This window comes from Penicillium rubens (assembly GCF_028828025.1).
Source record: "Penicillium rubens strain IBT 27055 chromosome Unknown utg000002l_segment0_segment0, whole genome shotgun sequence".
NCBI lineage: Eukaryota > Fungi > Ascomycota > Eurotiomycetes > Eurotiales > Aspergillaceae > Penicillium > Penicillium rubens.
The window spans coordinates 3,004,135-3,019,882 of record NW_026890600.1 but is presented as its reverse complement, the minus strand read 5'-3'; the positions used below and the strand labels follow the sequence as shown (position 1 = coordinate 3,019,882).

The window sequence follows — 15,748 nt, the reverse complement described above, 5'->3', positions numbered from 1 at the left end:
CGTTTCTTCTCCGGAGAATCATATAAAGCCTTTTTCCCTGCTTTTTTTCTTTCTTCCTTGGAGGATTTGAACCTTGGAAGCTCTCCCCTGAAGCTCTTGGATTTCCCTTTTCGGCTGTATATACATACCCTTCTTTTTTTTAACCTTCTACCTTTTACCTTAAATCTCTTGAATCGTCATGGAGCCTGTTACCCGCAAGTCGGAGCTCTCCTTCCTCAACGACATGGTGCCACGTACCCAACCACAGTCAGGTCGGTCGCTATTGCGACCCACTGGTGCTGACGAGATGCACGATCTGCTCTGTGTTGGATTCGGCCCAGCTTCGCTCGCCGTTGCCATTGCCCTGAACGATGCTATGGACCCCACCCTCGGTGCCTCGAAGGACCTCAACTTCAAGCCCAAGGTTTGCTTCCTGGAGAAGCAGAACCAGTTCGCCTGGCACTCCGGTATGCTGGTCCCGGGCTCGCGCATGCAGATCTCCTTCATGAAGGATCTTGCTACTATGCGCGATCCCCGCAGCAGCTTTACTTTCCTCAATTACCTACACCACAAGAAGCGTCTCATCCACTTCACCAACTTGGGCACTTTCCTACCCGCCCGTGTCGAGTTCGAGGATTACATGCGCTGGTGTGCCCTGCGCTTTGACAATGTTGTCAACTACGGCGAGGAGGTTGTCGAGGTTGTCCCCGGTCCCACCAATTCCCGTGGTGTTGTCGACTTCTTCACCGTTGTCTCGCGCAACACTGGTACTGGCGAGATTTCCTCCCGCAACTCCCGCAAGGTCGTCATTGCGCTCGGTGGTAAGGCTAAGATGCCTCCTGGTTTCCCCCAGGATCCCCGCATCATGCACTCCTCCAAGTACTGTACTCACCTGCCCCAAATGCTGAATGACGAGATGGCCCCTTACAATATTGCCGTCGTCGGCAGTGGCCAAAGTGCCGCTGAGATCTACCACGATTTGCACCGCCGTTACCCCAACTCGCGCACCACCCTCATTCTCCGTGATACCGCTCTGCGTCCTAGCGATGACTCGCCCTTGTACGTTTCCTCAAAAAGAACAATTGCGCAGCTCGTACCATAACCCAGCTAACCTTTTTTTTTACCCTTTTCTAGTGTGAACGAAATCTTCAACCCCGAGCGCGTAGACAAGTTCTACGAGATGAGCGCCGAAGAACGCAAGAAGCGCATCGCTACCGAAAAAGCCACGAACTACAGCGTGGTTCGCCTGGAGCTGATCGAGTCCATCTACAACGACATGTACCTGCAGCGAGTGGAGAACCCGGACGAGACACAATGGCAGCAGCGCATCCTTGCAGAGACCAAGGTCGCCCGGATCGAGCACCACGACCCATCAAGCCGCATGCGCATCCACGTCAAGTCGGTCAAGAATGAGAGCGAAGGCAAGGAAGTGTTGGATGTCGATGCGCTGATGGTCGCAACGGGCTACCTCCGCGACGCGCATGAGGAACTCCTTCAGAACGTGCGCAGCTTGCGGCCCGCCGGCGCGTCAGGCTGGAACCCCAGCCGGGATTACCGTGTTTCGCTCGACGGTGCCAAGGTCAGTGCCCAGGCTGGTATCTGGCTGCAAGGTTGCAACGAGCAGACCCACGGTCTGAGTGATTCTTTGTTGTCAGTGCTGGCTGTGCGGGGCGGCGAGATCGTGAGCTCCGTATTTGCGGATCAGCTGGCCGGTGCCCCCTTGGTGCAGGACACCCGGGTGCGCGCTATGCTGTGAAAAATGTGTGAAACAAAATGTGACATGGTCGTTTCGTGTCTCGGGTTTACTTCCAAGGTTTGGGGAAGTGGGCCGAGATTTTGAAAATATGTCCGAGACAGCTCTCGATGATTCCCCTTCGCTATTCTGTTCAACATTTAGACTTGTGTATTTAGATTTTTCTTTTTCTTTTTCCTCTGTTCGCGTTAATGATGAGCTTGTTTACTATATTTCTTCAATTCTTTTTTTTTTGCTCTCTCAAGTCTACAAGACTACCGATCGGCCCAGAACTTAGGATAATCTTAAGTGCCGAAGTGTGTCCAGGTGTCCCCCGACCTCCTAAGTGGAGTACATAGAATCGTCCGATCGGAAGTTGTACGGTAATTAAAAAAAAAAGAAACAGAAGTCACTTTCTAAGGTTCCTTGGCAAGTGCGGGACATTAGAAAATGGAAATCCAAGAAAATCGCGCGAAAGTTGTCAAGCTGCTGATCGATGTCGATCCCAATTCTGGATGGTATACCTGTTACTAGTATGCTGTGAATTTTCTACTCTTATACTATATACAATATACCTAGGTAGGTTATCGATTTGCTTCTCTGATTTACCTACATATGTAGGTATTTCCCCAAACCATCCCATTGTGAAGAATCACATCAAATCAGATAAAGGCAAGTGGGTCCTGCATGGATCAGATAACTCGAAATTTTTTTTATCTGATCGACTTGTCTTGGGGGACTTGGCGGTTTTTGCTTTTTTTGTTTCTTTTTTTGTTTCTTCCTTTTTTATTTTGAGGTATTCATATTAATACATTGCTTTTTCCAATTGCGTTGGGCTTGACCGTAACTTCTCTTTTCTCCATACAATTCGTAGTTCCCCAATTCCGCACTAAGTAAAAGTGGCTTCCTAGAGCTCCATCACCTGCCTAGTCGAGTCCTTAGCGAGATGGAGCCCGCATACGCACTGTTATGATTCGGTATTTTTTAAACCTGTGAATTTGTAAATCTTAAATCTGTAATTTTATTCGGAAACCGCGCTTCCATACTATGCATCGTACGATGGACAATATAAAATATGTAAAAAGATAATTATAGTACACGGAGTACGGAGTAGATCCTGCACCCTTTTCCCTTGAAGAAATTAGCATAAATGGTCTTTCCGTATTCTGCCAAAGTCCCGTAACATCCATGCACATGCCTCGTGTTTGTCTCCATAGGTCCAGAGGCTGGGCCGGTACCCGAGAGATTAGATCTCCAATTTCCCACTGAGTTTCGGCTTTCTCTTCGGCGATATCGGATGTATCCAGAGTGGAAACTGCTGCTCCGTATGTACTTATCTGATGTCTTGTGGTTCGTTTCCCTACCTCGGTAGGTGTCAGATTGGGGTTCTGTCATTCGGACCTGTTTCCGGCTCCAGTATTGAAAGCCGTTGGATAGACCCTATATCATGTACTAACATTGTACATATTGCCTGTTCTGTATGTGTCTAGGCAAGTTTAGGGAGGTGACAGCTCTAGCTACACTATGTTGTATACAGTGCTAGTAATCAGCCAAGAAATTGTTGGCAGCCTAACTTGTAATCGTTGACCGCCACAATATTAGAAAGTTCAGGACGAGATCAGGCCACACTGGACCCTCGGCGATCAAACATTCCTTTTCCCTGAAAGCCTGCAGCCCGGCAACCAAGGTTGCATATCCGGAGTCACTACTGCCGTCATCCCCGTGCCAGGATCTCAAGCTGCAGAAGTACCTAGGTAGTGTGCGCTGGCATATGCACCTCCAGAGCTCCCATGCAGGTACGTCTTATGCTCGCGTAATGCGTAATGTAAAGCGTAACCCCGGTCATTACATATGTACATATGTACCTGGACCTAGGCCCAGTTGGACGCACCAATCAGCCCTTTCGGATGGGATAGGACTGCCCTCCCTAGATAGGTATCTTTCCAGAAACACCGCGGGAAAGTCGGAAATCGGCCCTTATGCAGCGTGTTGGTGGTTAGCTGCAGGGCCACTGCATGGCCAAGGGAAACCATATATCTTATCTGATGCGGGTGTGAAACTGCGGGAATTCGAGGTTACCTAGGTAAAGAACCTTGGACAGTAAGTGGGTTGTGTCATATATACCGGATAGGCACTAGAGCCAGGGACTTTCTTGTTCCTGTTCTTGTCCAAGAGTCATCTCCCATAATATTATAGTAAAATAAATCATTAATGTCTGACGTCAACTGTACAGGTTCCCTTCTAAATGCAAAATGCAAACATTTGCTCGTGCCACGTGCCCCAGTAATGCAACACCGCGCTGATTTGCATAATAAAAACACAGAAGGATATCAATGCAGGGTCTGGAAAAAAACAAAACAAATGCAAATACGCTCAGATCCCGGATCAGCTTACACCATGCGTTCGGGGTCCTCGCTAGCAACGCTGCGGTAACCAGGTCCGTCACCGGACCGGTTGCCAGTGTGTATGCGCATTGGGGGTTCGTACATATCGTGATAGTTGATCACCTCGCCGCCGAGCATCGCCGCCCCAGTCTGGCGCTTGCCAAAGAGCGGAGCCGGGTCACACCAAAAGTCACGGCAGTTGGTGACGACACCGCGGGAGAAGGGGTTTCGAGGGCGGGCCGCCTGAGGTCCATCGCGGAGACCGTCCTTGGCGGTTGTCCAAAAAGCGTCGATTCCGAGGAGAGATGACCATTGCTTGATGCAGCCGGTTTTGCGTCGGTGTGGGGGAGGGCCGCGAAGGGCCGGGTTGGGTCCTTGTCCGGAAGCCGAAAGACCAGCAGCTTCCATTGACGTGGTTCCGGCAGTCATGGCCGATGCAAAGGCTTGGGAGCTTGGGTAGGATCGGTCGATGTGGTGGCCTCGCATGTTCTCGTAGGTTGTCTGGTTGCGAGAGATCTGGACAAGCTGGACAGCACACAGCATCGTGACCCAGACCAGCTGGAGAGTGATCCACACATTAAGAATCAGGGTGAAGGGGTCGCGAGAGGCATAGTCACACAATGTGTCGTTGATGACATTGCAGGTGGCATTGGTAGGAGCGGGTAGAGAATTGATATCTGCATCCTGTTAGTTGACTGATCCTAGGCAATATTTTCCCTTGCCACGAGTACTCACAGGCAATAGTTAGCTGCACAAAAAGAATGATGCCAGCTTCGAGAGAGACTATATAAAGAACAAAATGGCGGAGATTGTTCGACCCGACGCAGTTATGAATCCACGGGCAATGGCTATTTGAGCATTAGTGATCAGATCAATAGAAATATTACCAAGACACATACTGATCGTGTTTTGCAACGCAGCGCCCACAGCGCCGACAGTGCCTGCTCCGGAGGGGCTTCCTTGTCATACATGGGATGCAGAAATTCTCTTCGTCGAACTTCCACTGGTCGAAGAGTTCCTTAACAAGTTCTCTCTGCTGATTCCTGCTGCTCACTTTCGGGACGTAACCTGGATCCTGGACCATGGAAAAGATGTAGAAATAAGAAGTCAAGCAAAAGAAGACCGTGAACAAGATGTTCAGAATCGGCGACGATGAGTAAGTTGCCGGCAGCACCTTGAAAACATAGCGGAAGCCAACCCAGAACAACGTGCCTGCAAAGACACCAGCTAGATACGGTGTCTTCTGCAGAACGCGATATTCCATAGGCCCCTTGTTCGCAAATTGTTGTGCGACATACTGCATCCCGAAGACTGTCACTAACACGAGGGGCACAGCAACGAAGATCGCCAGGTTACTGAGCATCCAGATGGCAACCAGGATAATCAAGAAAGGCCAGAGGAAGAAGAACTTGGTCATGATGCTCTTGTTGCGTACGAAGCTTGAAAGGCCCAGAGGCACCACTTTTTGGGTGCCATCAGGTTCAAAGCCGCGTTCGTTGAGCGAGCGGTACCAAACCCGCAGGGTGTTCATCTCCTGAGCCACAGTCGCAGGAGATTTTCCATCGCGGGTCTTTGCGAAACGGTCGGTGCCATATTCAAGCAACTTCAGGACACAGGGCATTGAGCCCTTAACCAGCGCCCAATGAAGCGGCGTCAAGCCACCTTCGTCCACGGCGTTTGCATTGGCACCCCATCGTAGGAACAAGTCTACACATGCAGGATACCCTTTGTACGCAGCCCACATCAGCCCAGTATGCCCTTGTTGGTCAACAACGTCCACGGGGATCTCCTGGTGTAGAAGCAGCACGAGTAGGAAAGCGTTGCCATCGATGGTCGCAAGGTGTAGGATGTTGTATCCTTGGACGTCTGTCAGAAGAGGATCCGCTCCATTCTGGAGCAGTAGGTTTACAATATAATAGTGACACCGTTGGGCAGCCCACATGGCTGGTGTTGCCACCGATTCTCCTCCCTTGGCGTTGACGTCGGCTCCGGAGTCGATCAGGAATCTACACATCGCATATTGATTGTTGATTGCCGCCCACTAAAAAGAGAGAATGCGGTCAGTAAACAGATCTCTTGTTATGTTGCGCTGGGCTTTTACGAACATGCAGCGGTGTAATCCCCTCCTCGTCGCGGTGGTTCGCGGTGAACTTTTTGGCCGTGAACAGTTTCTGCATAGTGCCAATCTCCCCCATCCGAGCCAACTGCATAATATCCTCCCCCAGAGGAATTGAGCCTTTAGGGGGATCAGGGCGCAAGCTCTTCATCTCAACATCGTTCGGAGTGGATGACCCGTTGCCATTCGAGGCAGAAGTCGAACCGGGGGTCTGGCCGGGGCTGGGTTCCCCGGATTCTGGAGAGGTTTTGGCAGACATTTCGGGGTCTACTGTTGAATATGTATCGAATGTCAGTCGGTTGGAAAGGAGACTCGATTCGAGGACTGGGTTGTTTTCGGTAGTCTAAAGGAACATTGCGGTTCGGTCGCCGGCGCACTTGGAATTATTTTCAAGCGCAACTCGGAAGGGGTAAATGGTCAGAGGTAGATATGTAAAATAGGTAAACAGATTGATGAAGAGGGTAAAGTTGAAAGGCGGACTCGGGTTTGCGGAGACGCTAATCGAGAGACACGTCGCCCTGGAGGTATACCTATGTTGTAGGTACACTTAAGACTGTGTCTTCTTCTGTACTTCACTCCATATACTCGTATACTCGAAGTAGAAATAGATTGAATATATTCTATTTCTAATTCGATTCTTTAACCCGTATGTTGAATTGCTCCTTTTCTCTTTTTTTTTGCCCTGATTACTCAGCCACAGGCAGCCGCATTTTTGGTTCTCGGCCTCTCATCTGCCGATCTTTATATTCTCGTTATACTCCGTCTACCAGTACATATACTACATATACAGCCATTGCTGCTTCTTTCAATATCTATGCCTTACTTTTACACTAACAGTCTGGTCTCAGTTGTATCTGCAGTTGTTTTATTGACCTATAAGAAAAGTTAGACGTGAAGGATTACCGGCATGTGCAATCCAGACCATGCTCTGAGGTGCGGTTCATACGAGTCCACAAGCCAAAAAGAATTGCAGCTCTACCGTCATCCGGTCCTTGAGACCCAATCTGCCATCTACGATCTTCATCCTTGGCCATGCGCTCGAACCCTTGCGCATACTCGTCCTCTTCGCGATGGCCGTCAAGAGTGAGTCGTCCTACCTGCATAGCCAGCATATTGAACATCTTCATAACTGTGACAGGGAGCTGCCCGTCCCTGATAGTGACAAGCTCAGCAACTTCCACAATAATACTCGAGAGGTTGCGGCACCGGTCCGAAAGACAGCTGCAAGTCAGCTCGTTGGGATCATCTAGAAGCCCCGTCCACCCAGAGAGTCTGTGGGATATACGCCGAAGCTCTGTTTGGATTGTAGTAACGTCCTGACCTGAGGTTTCCCCGGCAGAAAGTCCCTGGAGATATACGACGAAACCATTTCGTGAGTTGGTGAAAAATTCTCGCGAGGCCTGCATAGTTGGTGCATCCATAGTGATGGTTGATGGTTAGCGTAGGGGATTCTTACTTATGTCAGTGTTGATCAGTGCTAAAGGCGTCCGAATAGAAATATTTAGTTAGATAGCTCGAGTCGATGGTGATGTATTCCAAGACCCTGAGGAATGAACCTTTTTATACTCGATCCAACCTTTGTTGGCTTCCAAAACAAAATGTCCTTTGTCCATAGACAAAACATTGGGGTGAAAGATATATATGAAGGCCCAAACGAACAATCAGAAGTTGTTTCAAAGCCATATCAATGGTTTTATCTTTTTAATTGGGCTTATATCTTGAGAGGACTTGGCTAAAAGACGGGATTTATGCTCGCACAATATGTTATTTCTCGTGTAAGTTGCGCATAATATAGCTAAGTTATATCAAAGCCAGAGTATTATATCTGTATAAATGAACATCGTGCGCAATAACTCTGTTGCCCAAACATAAATTAGAAAAATATACTTCGTACCCCGGAGAGTGTTGTCAAAGGACTTTTGAAGTTGGAGCTCCACTCTCGAAGCTCCTTGTTTATCAGGTCTCCGCATCGCAACCCCTCAAAACAACAATGGAAGACACTTTGACAGACAAGCTCATATCGATTCTCAAGGATCGAGATCTCCCAGTCAAGCAGGAGGTGGTTGAGTCATTTGAGGATGACAGGAATGTGCAATGGGCGTCCAAGCATCTCCGCCCTGACACCCTGCTATCAAAAGATGAGCTCGCGTTGTACGTCTCATTTGTACAATCACAAGACAGAACTAAACGGAAGACAGATACCTCAAGCTGGAAAGCTCTGGCGCTCTTCAGCCTATTCTCAACAACCCCGACTTCGGTGCAACACGGCCTGTCCTCGAAGACGAACTCCGCGACGCGATCGAATCCCTCGAAGCCTCAACAGCAGCAATTCTGAAACAGACTGAGACTTTGAAGTTCCAATGTGCAAGCATCAATAAACAATTGGGTCTGGAAAATAATATCGAGCAACAGCGGAGCCGGGATATCGCTCGGCTGCATAAGAAACATGAAGCGGGGAGGCACACTACTACCATGGCGGTAAGGACATGCCCGTCACAGAAAGTCGTCGCGTGTTGCTGATTTTGATTCTGTATAGGCAACTGAGCTTGCCGATGAGTTGGAGGCCGGTTTTAGATCCGCGACCGACAAGTCGGGCGCGGAAAGCAAGAGAATACTCGCTTCTCTATCTACCCGGTTAAAACAGGACGACAAGGCGCTGGCGAGCCTAGAAACGCTCATGTCCAGTATCAAGTATCGTGGGAACGATGCATCTACGGTCAAGCGCACAAGCCATCTTAGTTCGCTGTTATCAGACTATGTGGCGGAGGAAATACACTACCGTCTCGATCGACTATACCTGGAAACAATCCACGCAGGAGGCTCAAGCTCTGACGATGTGGATGGGACAATGAGCACTGCCCTCGAGGAAGAACTAGAGTCTCTGTATCCAGAGATCGAGATCTTGGCAGAGATATCGACCAGGCAGCAGTTCCAAGAGCCCATCCTCCGTGAACTCCAGAATGAGCATGATAAGCTGCGAATGGCATCGCAGGAGAAACTAGAACAGGTATGAGGCTCTGGCTCGGTAGTGCCATTGATCAGCAATCAGCAATGAACTAATTCCTACTTTTTTTAGGCACTTGACATGTTGATCGAGATGACTTTGTCAAAGCAAGATCTCACAAACCAACTCGGGGTCCGGGAGTCGTCCTCGGAACTGTTAGAACAGCTAGCCGCGTTATATCAATCCGAAGCAGGCAGCGAACTCGTTACACAGCCATCTTCCCGACGGGAATCTCTGCGACGCCGATCGTTACAGCCAGGCCTCCATCTTGCTCGCACGGCCACTGCACCTGTAGTTGCCCAACCATCACTCGAAAGACTTCTGAGGCGCGTTGGTATACCGCCAGAATCGATCCACCCGCGCGAGGATGGAGGGGTTGATGACCTCCATGAGAAGCGATATGATATTTCCGAAACACTTCATAACCTCAATATAGGGGTGAATGTTCCTCTGATGACTTGTTTGGCCCCGTTGGATAATGCATCCCAGCTTCTTCGTTGCTCATTGCACGCCAACTCTCACTATGAAACATCACTGCGCGATCCTTCAGAGGTGTTAGCGCTCTCGGGCCTCGAGAAAGAACTCATGAGTCTTCAAAATGGGGTCCAGAAGCTCAATTTGGATGTTCTCCACCAGCGTGATAGTAATCAGGATAGATTAGTTGAGAGGTGGACATAGTCTTGCTGCCCAAGCGCTTTTTTTTTTTTTTTTTCCCTCTTTCTCCTCATGGTTCTATGGATCTACACGTCATGCATGAAATTTTGTCTGATGTTGCAGTCGAAGATGTTAATGGTTGGCTCTTAATCGCCGTTGGCTGTTTTAGCGCCCAAAGTGGCACGGCCGCTGATTTGACGCTCAGGTGTGGCTGAAGTCCTTCTTGGCCTTAACACTCCTGCATAATGTTGCGCAGTGAATATGTCAGGCAGCGCCAGGTACTGCATAGGGCATTGGATACTATTCTCCGAAAAGTTGCTGGTACACGCTATGGGCAATAACAGGTGCTACGTTGTTCGCCTTTCACCGGCTCTTCAACGCCTGACTTAGGGAGAGTATCCCTGTCCATAATACTATATCACTTCTTTGATATACCCTCATTTTGGAGATGAAACTCCAACATCGACATTTTCTGGTGTGATGGAAGAAGTTGAACCTGGGATTTGGTCGGGCAGTTTGGTCTTCAAGGCCGCTGACTCGTTGAACTGCGCCCTTGTGACCTCAGGTTTGTATGAGCCATTCCCTTTTTTGAATGAGAAAAATATTGAATATCAACATTTAATAGCTTCATTATAGGTCTCCTCTTCAAGATGTTGCCTTCAAATCCCTGTTCATTGTCGAGAGACCGAGTATAAAATCGAGTCGATATCTCGCCATATCGCTCTTTGTTTTCATACCACAAAGGCTTTGCTTTATCAAGTCATCTTTGTTTCAATCCAAGTCTACCAATACTTCTCTATCTTTATCCCTCGAAAGGAATCTGCCTTGCCATTGTTCACATGTCTTCTTACGCATGCTTTCTCCGGCAATTCACCCGTCCGGCTGTGTCTGAGGTTTGTGGGTTTCATTGTTTATCTCTCCATGTTCTTTCAATAACTCCCTTGTTCAAAAGTATCTTTGTTTCACCATGCATTGTTCAAGGATCGTTTATTATCACTCCAATTGCCCTCGAGTCTATTCCATCGAGTATCAAGAACAAGAGACTAACGAGAGGATAGCAAACACGTCACCGCACATACCTACACCCGACAGACATGAGATACCGGCCCTCCTATTCGGTTTACAGGTCAGAACCTGTTCACGGATCCCGGTATGCACTGCCAGCCCATGAATCGCCCCCCAGGCTCTTTGTGGTCGATCCCCCTGACTATGAAATGGCCGCTAATTTTGCTAGAAGGAGGTATGACTCCGTAAAATTGTCAATCGGGGTTGAAACGCGGCAGCCCCGGCGACCGGCACCTCGTTCCTATACACGTCTATCCGTGGACGTGGAGATGCGTGAACCCCGCCGAACGTATAAGAACGTTCGGTTCGACGACAGTGTCAACTACGAAACCAGATACCCGGCACAGGGTTCGTCGGGGACCCGGTCCTGGAGTACCCGGGACTCTGGTATTCGGTACGAGACTAGAGTACCAAGTCCAATCTACACTGGTGTACGTGGGATGTCGTGCTCGGGTCGGCGTGTCCTTGGGCATCGCGGACGGGATGCATACTGCTGGTTCTAGAAGCTTTTTGTTGCTCCATCCACGAATATCTGCGTCTGCCGGGATCGGGAGTTCAGGGCTTCTTCTTCTTCTTTTTTTTTTATCTTTATCTGGAGTGTTAGGAGGTTTGTTTTGTTTTCTGGTGCCAAATTGTACATTTTGTGTGTGCTTACAAGTTGTATATAGTTCATCCATGGAGAGAGCCAAGGCCAAGGTCACATGTGGCAACTTTCTTATCTGAGGTCCCTTTCTCATTCTGCTTCAATCCTTACTCATGTACTTATTGATTTCAAATTAATTCAAAATATTAAATTATATCTTTCAGTCACATATTCGGATTCAAGGTAAGTCGAATTTTGGGGTTAGAAATTGATCGGCTCTCATTCCATATAGAACCCAAAACAACTTACCCTCACCCCGCTATACAACTCGAAGACCCCGTCAATACCGCCTCGGGTCCTCCACCTCGTAATCGAACCCAGGATCTCCCACAAATTGAGCACAAGTCCCACCAGAGGCCAGAGACCAGTCATTGGAAAATGAGATACCCAGCCGGGGAGCCATCCACCTCAAGGTCCAGGTGCGCTCTACTCGCAACCCCCTACCAAGCCCGCGCCTGCGCGTGGCAGTGAAAGAGCAAATTATCCACACGCGCACACCATGGCCACCGCCGTAACACAAACCACGACCATGCCCGTGTCCCAAGACACGAATTCCAACCAAAACGCAACCCCCGCGCCAACCATGCTGAAACTCGGCTCGCCGCTGGATAATATTGACCGTCACCAGCCCGCCAACGATCCTGATTCGTCGCAGACCACCGCCGTGTTTGATATTTCGCCCGAGGCTGCATTACACTTGCTCTGTTTGAATATTGAGCGGTTAGGCGCTTACTATGCCCAGAAGCCTGTCGGCACCGATGAGCTGCATGCGCATGGCTCCACGCCTATGGGTTCTGATACCCCTGCTGAGGGCGAGGCGAAAACTGTCGGGTTGCATGTTAAGGACTCGGATAATCCTGTCGACCCGGTGAGGGCGACGGAAGAGGCCATTCAGATGGCTATCCTGGCGAAAAAGTTTCTGTCAAAGAAGGTGCCGCCAATTCCATTGAACGAGTATCTGCTTCGTTTACATAGGTACTGTCCTATGTCTACGGCGGTCTATCTCGCAGCTAGCGTGTATATATCTAAGATGACACTGGTCGAGAATGTGTTAATGGTTTTGCCGAAGAATATGCACAGGCTTGTGCTTGCTGGTGTTTGGGTTGCTTCGAAGGCTCTAGAGGACCTGAGTTATCCGCATAGCCGGGTTGCGAAGGTTGGTGGAGTCAGTGAGCAAGAGTTGTCGAAACTCGAGATCGGCTTTTGTTTCCTGGCCGACTTTGAGCTGCGTGTTGATGCGCAGATGTTGATGAAAGAAGCCCTGCGCCCTCACACTACCCTGGAATAGCATTCCAGTCGGATCATACTATATTTTTGTCTCATATGAGGTCATCTTACATTATGTGGCCTTATCTGACTAGCTAGGTGCTGTCTGTTATTCAGACAGTTATTTATGCCGACCATCTATGGAGCTTTAGTCCACCCATAAAACCGCTCAAAACACCAATCATGAGTGATATACAGTATGCAATATATTCGCGAACCATGCACGCTTAAAAACTACCCGACGTTCAAGACTGGTTCGTCGAGGTTACGTGCACTGCAGGATAGTACCAAGTGCAAACAGCGATGATGAAGTAAACCAGAACACAAAGAGAACCTTCAAGGTAATTGGACTTGCCGTCACGCAAGAAATTCCCCACGACCAGAATCGAAAGCACAAGGAGGACAACCATGAAGATCTCGAAGTTCAACCCCATATCCTTGCCCATACCCCAGCCAACAATGACGGTGAGCGGGGCGTTCAGCAGTGCTGTTTGTATCGAAGGGGCCAGGCAGTGGAAGAGTGCAAAGTTGATCTGGTTGTCCCAGGCTTCATCGATGGCCGTGAGGTGCTCGGCGGCCTTTTCCACCAGAGGGACGAGAATCAAACCGAGGAAATTATCCGAGACGCCGCGCTCCACGATGTACTCGATTTCTTGGACTAGGAAGACAGCGGACATGCAGACGCAGGTCAGGGAAATGGCGATGGCAACGAAGCATTCTATCATTGTGAGCTTTGCTCTCGCAGCTTCTTCGTGTCGGTCTTCGTCGTGGTGTTCATCTGTCTCTAGGATTTCATCGAAAATTGAGTTGTGGCTGCGAAGGTTGAAGAAAAGGAATCTATCGAGTGTTAGTGGTTAAATTATAGGCTAGGGCCTAGGCCACTCACATCAAAAACGCTACGAGAAGGATCACCGCGGTGGCACGGCTAATCGTCAGGACAGACTCGTTCAACTGCACCAGAGTGAAGTGTGCATTGACGCTTCCACGCAGTGCGGAGTAGAATGCACTTGGGATCAACAGACCGAAACCCGCGACAAGGAGCAATCCAGTGCCAACTTCGCTGACAGCCTCGTGGAAGGTCTGCTCATGACGTTTGATACCGCCGACAAAGAAGCACATGCCCAAGCAAAGCAGGAGATTGGCCATGATGGAACCGAGAATAGCGGCCTGGATGACAGGGATCAGATCCGAGTGTTCGGTCCGGCCATGGTTATACAACAAAACCATAAAGAGCACGAGTTCCACCACCGCGCCCAAGGTTGTTTCCACGATGATGCCTATCATCTTTGGCAACTTTTTGGCTAGCTCTCCGCCGGCAAAGCCGAGCAGATTCGCTGAAGGCACCATGGCGATGTAATTGAGACTGAAGACCCAGACGTGAAGATCGGGTCGCGCAAAATGCATGACAATCGCGGCGGGAACAAATGGCCAGAGTATATTCACGACCATCGAAAGCGTACAGACACTCCTAAAGCATACCTTGAGGAGATGCCATGGGTGGATCCCACTTCGACCGCTCTCTCCAGCTGTGTCCACGCGAAATAAGGCCCATGCCCGCTTGGAAGTGGTGGAGTTGGTAGGCAATATCGAGTTCTGCGAGGGCTTCTCCTGGACGGCCTTGGGCTGGTCACCCCCACGGAGACGGAGCTCCTGTGAATGTGTTGACCTGACTGAGCCCATTTTTCACCAACAACTATTCCGTATAGACCGGGCAGTATTGGAGAGCTCGGAGAGGTTGAAGTACACACAAAGTACCAGAGACAAAATCAGAATAGGGATGGATTTCGATAGATGCTAGAAGAAAACACGGCACAACACAGCACAAGGAAATAAAAGGAACTGTACAACATAAGCTGGGCCGCAATTTCACTATATAAAGGAGACAAATTAAAAAACAACATGCCCAGTGCGCTGGCACTGGACAGAGCCAATCAGCCCTCGAATGTTTCAATATGCATAACTAGGAGGTCTTGGCGCAGCCACAATGGAAATGTGTTCCACGATGCTTCTCCTGTGAAGATCGTCTCCTTCGTGTTGCGATTTGGCTCAAGAAGCGAGGGGTGGGGGGGAAGGAGATGAACGAGTTGACGAGTGGTACTGCCATACTCGACTTCCACAATCCAACACTCTCCAACACTCTCTTCAGATTACCGTTTTGTGTCCATAAATATTCAAATATTCGCCGTCTCAGGGGATGAAACGCTAAGCGTGTGGAGAATAGCCATTGCACAGCCACGATCTTGGCTGTGGACGGAGTACTCCGTGGAGATAACCCAGGTAAATATGCACATTTTGCATACTCTGTATGGAATCGGGTAATGATATGCGTGCTTGGAGAGCTTGTTAAGCTTGTTCAGTTTGTTAAGCTTGGTCTGGATCAACATGACCCTTCAGGGGATTTATTGGCCAATCAACTACATAGTTATGTAGGGATCTAGTTCTTCAGATTAGTGTGAACATAAGTGTTTAGCATGAGTAGCAGGAGTAGCAGGTTTAAGAAGGAGATGGATATCCATGAATATTGGTGTCAAGAGGGAGTACTCTACATTAACAAATAGTATCTTTTAGTTATAATTATTCCATAGATATTTCCCCCTTTATCAAAGTTAGCCTCATAGATTTTAAAATATATAGAAATATATAACATAATAGTGGTAAGGTGACGTTCATGTGTACAACACCCGTAGATATACCTATAGTATAGAACATTTGAAGGACTGGGACAGCACTCTTTATACCTAGGTAGGTAAAATGCCATTACTGCATGCCCTATATAGCCCTAATTAATTGCATTGGATCTTTCTATTTAATATTTCCTACACTTGTTTAATATAAGAATACTTTCTGGACTTTTCACCGCTACATACTTACCTAGGTAGGTATACGATAGATTAATCACTCTAAG

At 48.8% G+C, this 15,748-nt stretch overlaps 6 protein-coding genes across 6 annotated transcripts; 3 read left to right on the top strand and 3 right to left on the bottom strand.

Annotated features, from left to right (window-relative positions):
* Positions 1-178: 178 nt before the first annotated feature.
* Positions 179-1,735, top strand: N7525_003635 (uncharacterized protein; the record flags this gene model as incomplete). Its single annotated transcript, XM_002558914.1, has 2 exons — positions 179-1,038; positions 1,114-1,735. The coding sequence occupies 2 exons, from the start codon at positions 179-181 to the stop codon at positions 1,733-1,735; spliced, it is 1,482 nt and encodes a 493-aa protein (XP_002558960.1).
* Positions 1,736-4,101: 2,366 nt separating this feature from the next.
* N7525_003634 (ankyrin repeat domain-containing DHHC palmitoyltransferase family protein) lies at positions 4,102-6,470 on the bottom strand (the record flags this gene model as incomplete). The annotated part of the gene is made up of 4 exons (XM_002558915.1): positions 4,102-4,772; positions 4,831-4,943; positions 4,995-6,136; positions 6,201-6,470. The coding sequence occupies 4 exons, from the start codon at positions 6,468-6,470 to the stop codon at positions 4,102-4,104; spliced, it is 2,196 nt and encodes a 731-aa protein (XP_002558961.1).
* A 640-nt stretch (positions 6,471-7,110) lies between these two features.
* On the bottom strand, positions 7,111-7,632 carry N7525_003633 (uncharacterized protein; the record flags this gene model as incomplete). The annotated part of the gene is made up of 1 exon (XM_002558916.1): positions 7,111-7,632. The coding sequence occupies one exon, from the start codon at positions 7,630-7,632 to the stop codon at positions 7,111-7,113; it is 522 nt and encodes a 173-aa protein (XP_002558962.1).
* A 569-nt stretch (positions 7,633-8,201) lies between these two features.
* On the top strand, positions 8,202-9,893 carry N7525_003632 (uncharacterized protein; the record flags this gene model as incomplete). Its single annotated transcript, XM_002558917.2, has 4 exons — positions 8,202-8,362; positions 8,410-8,689; positions 8,748-9,218; positions 9,288-9,893. The coding sequence occupies 4 exons, from the start codon at positions 8,202-8,204 to the stop codon at positions 9,891-9,893; spliced, it is 1,518 nt and encodes a 505-aa protein (XP_002558963.2).
* Positions 9,894-12,076: 2,183 nt separating this feature from the next.
* On the top strand, positions 12,077-12,865 carry N7525_003631 (putative cyclin-dependent protein kinase complex component; the record flags this gene model as incomplete). Its single annotated transcript, XM_002558918.2, has 1 exon — positions 12,077-12,865. The coding sequence occupies one exon, from the start codon at positions 12,077-12,079 to the stop codon at positions 12,863-12,865; it is 789 nt and encodes a 262-aa protein (XP_002558964.2).
* A 223-nt stretch (positions 12,866-13,088) lies between these two features.
* On the bottom strand, positions 13,089-14,523 carry N7525_003630 (hydrogen/calcium exchanger domain-containing protein; the record flags this gene model as incomplete). Its single annotated transcript, XM_002558919.1, has 2 exons — positions 13,089-13,680; positions 13,730-14,523. The coding sequence occupies 2 exons, from the start codon at positions 14,521-14,523 to the stop codon at positions 13,089-13,091; spliced, it is 1,386 nt and encodes a 461-aa protein (XP_002558965.1).
* Positions 14,524-15,748: the final 1,225 nt, after the last annotated feature.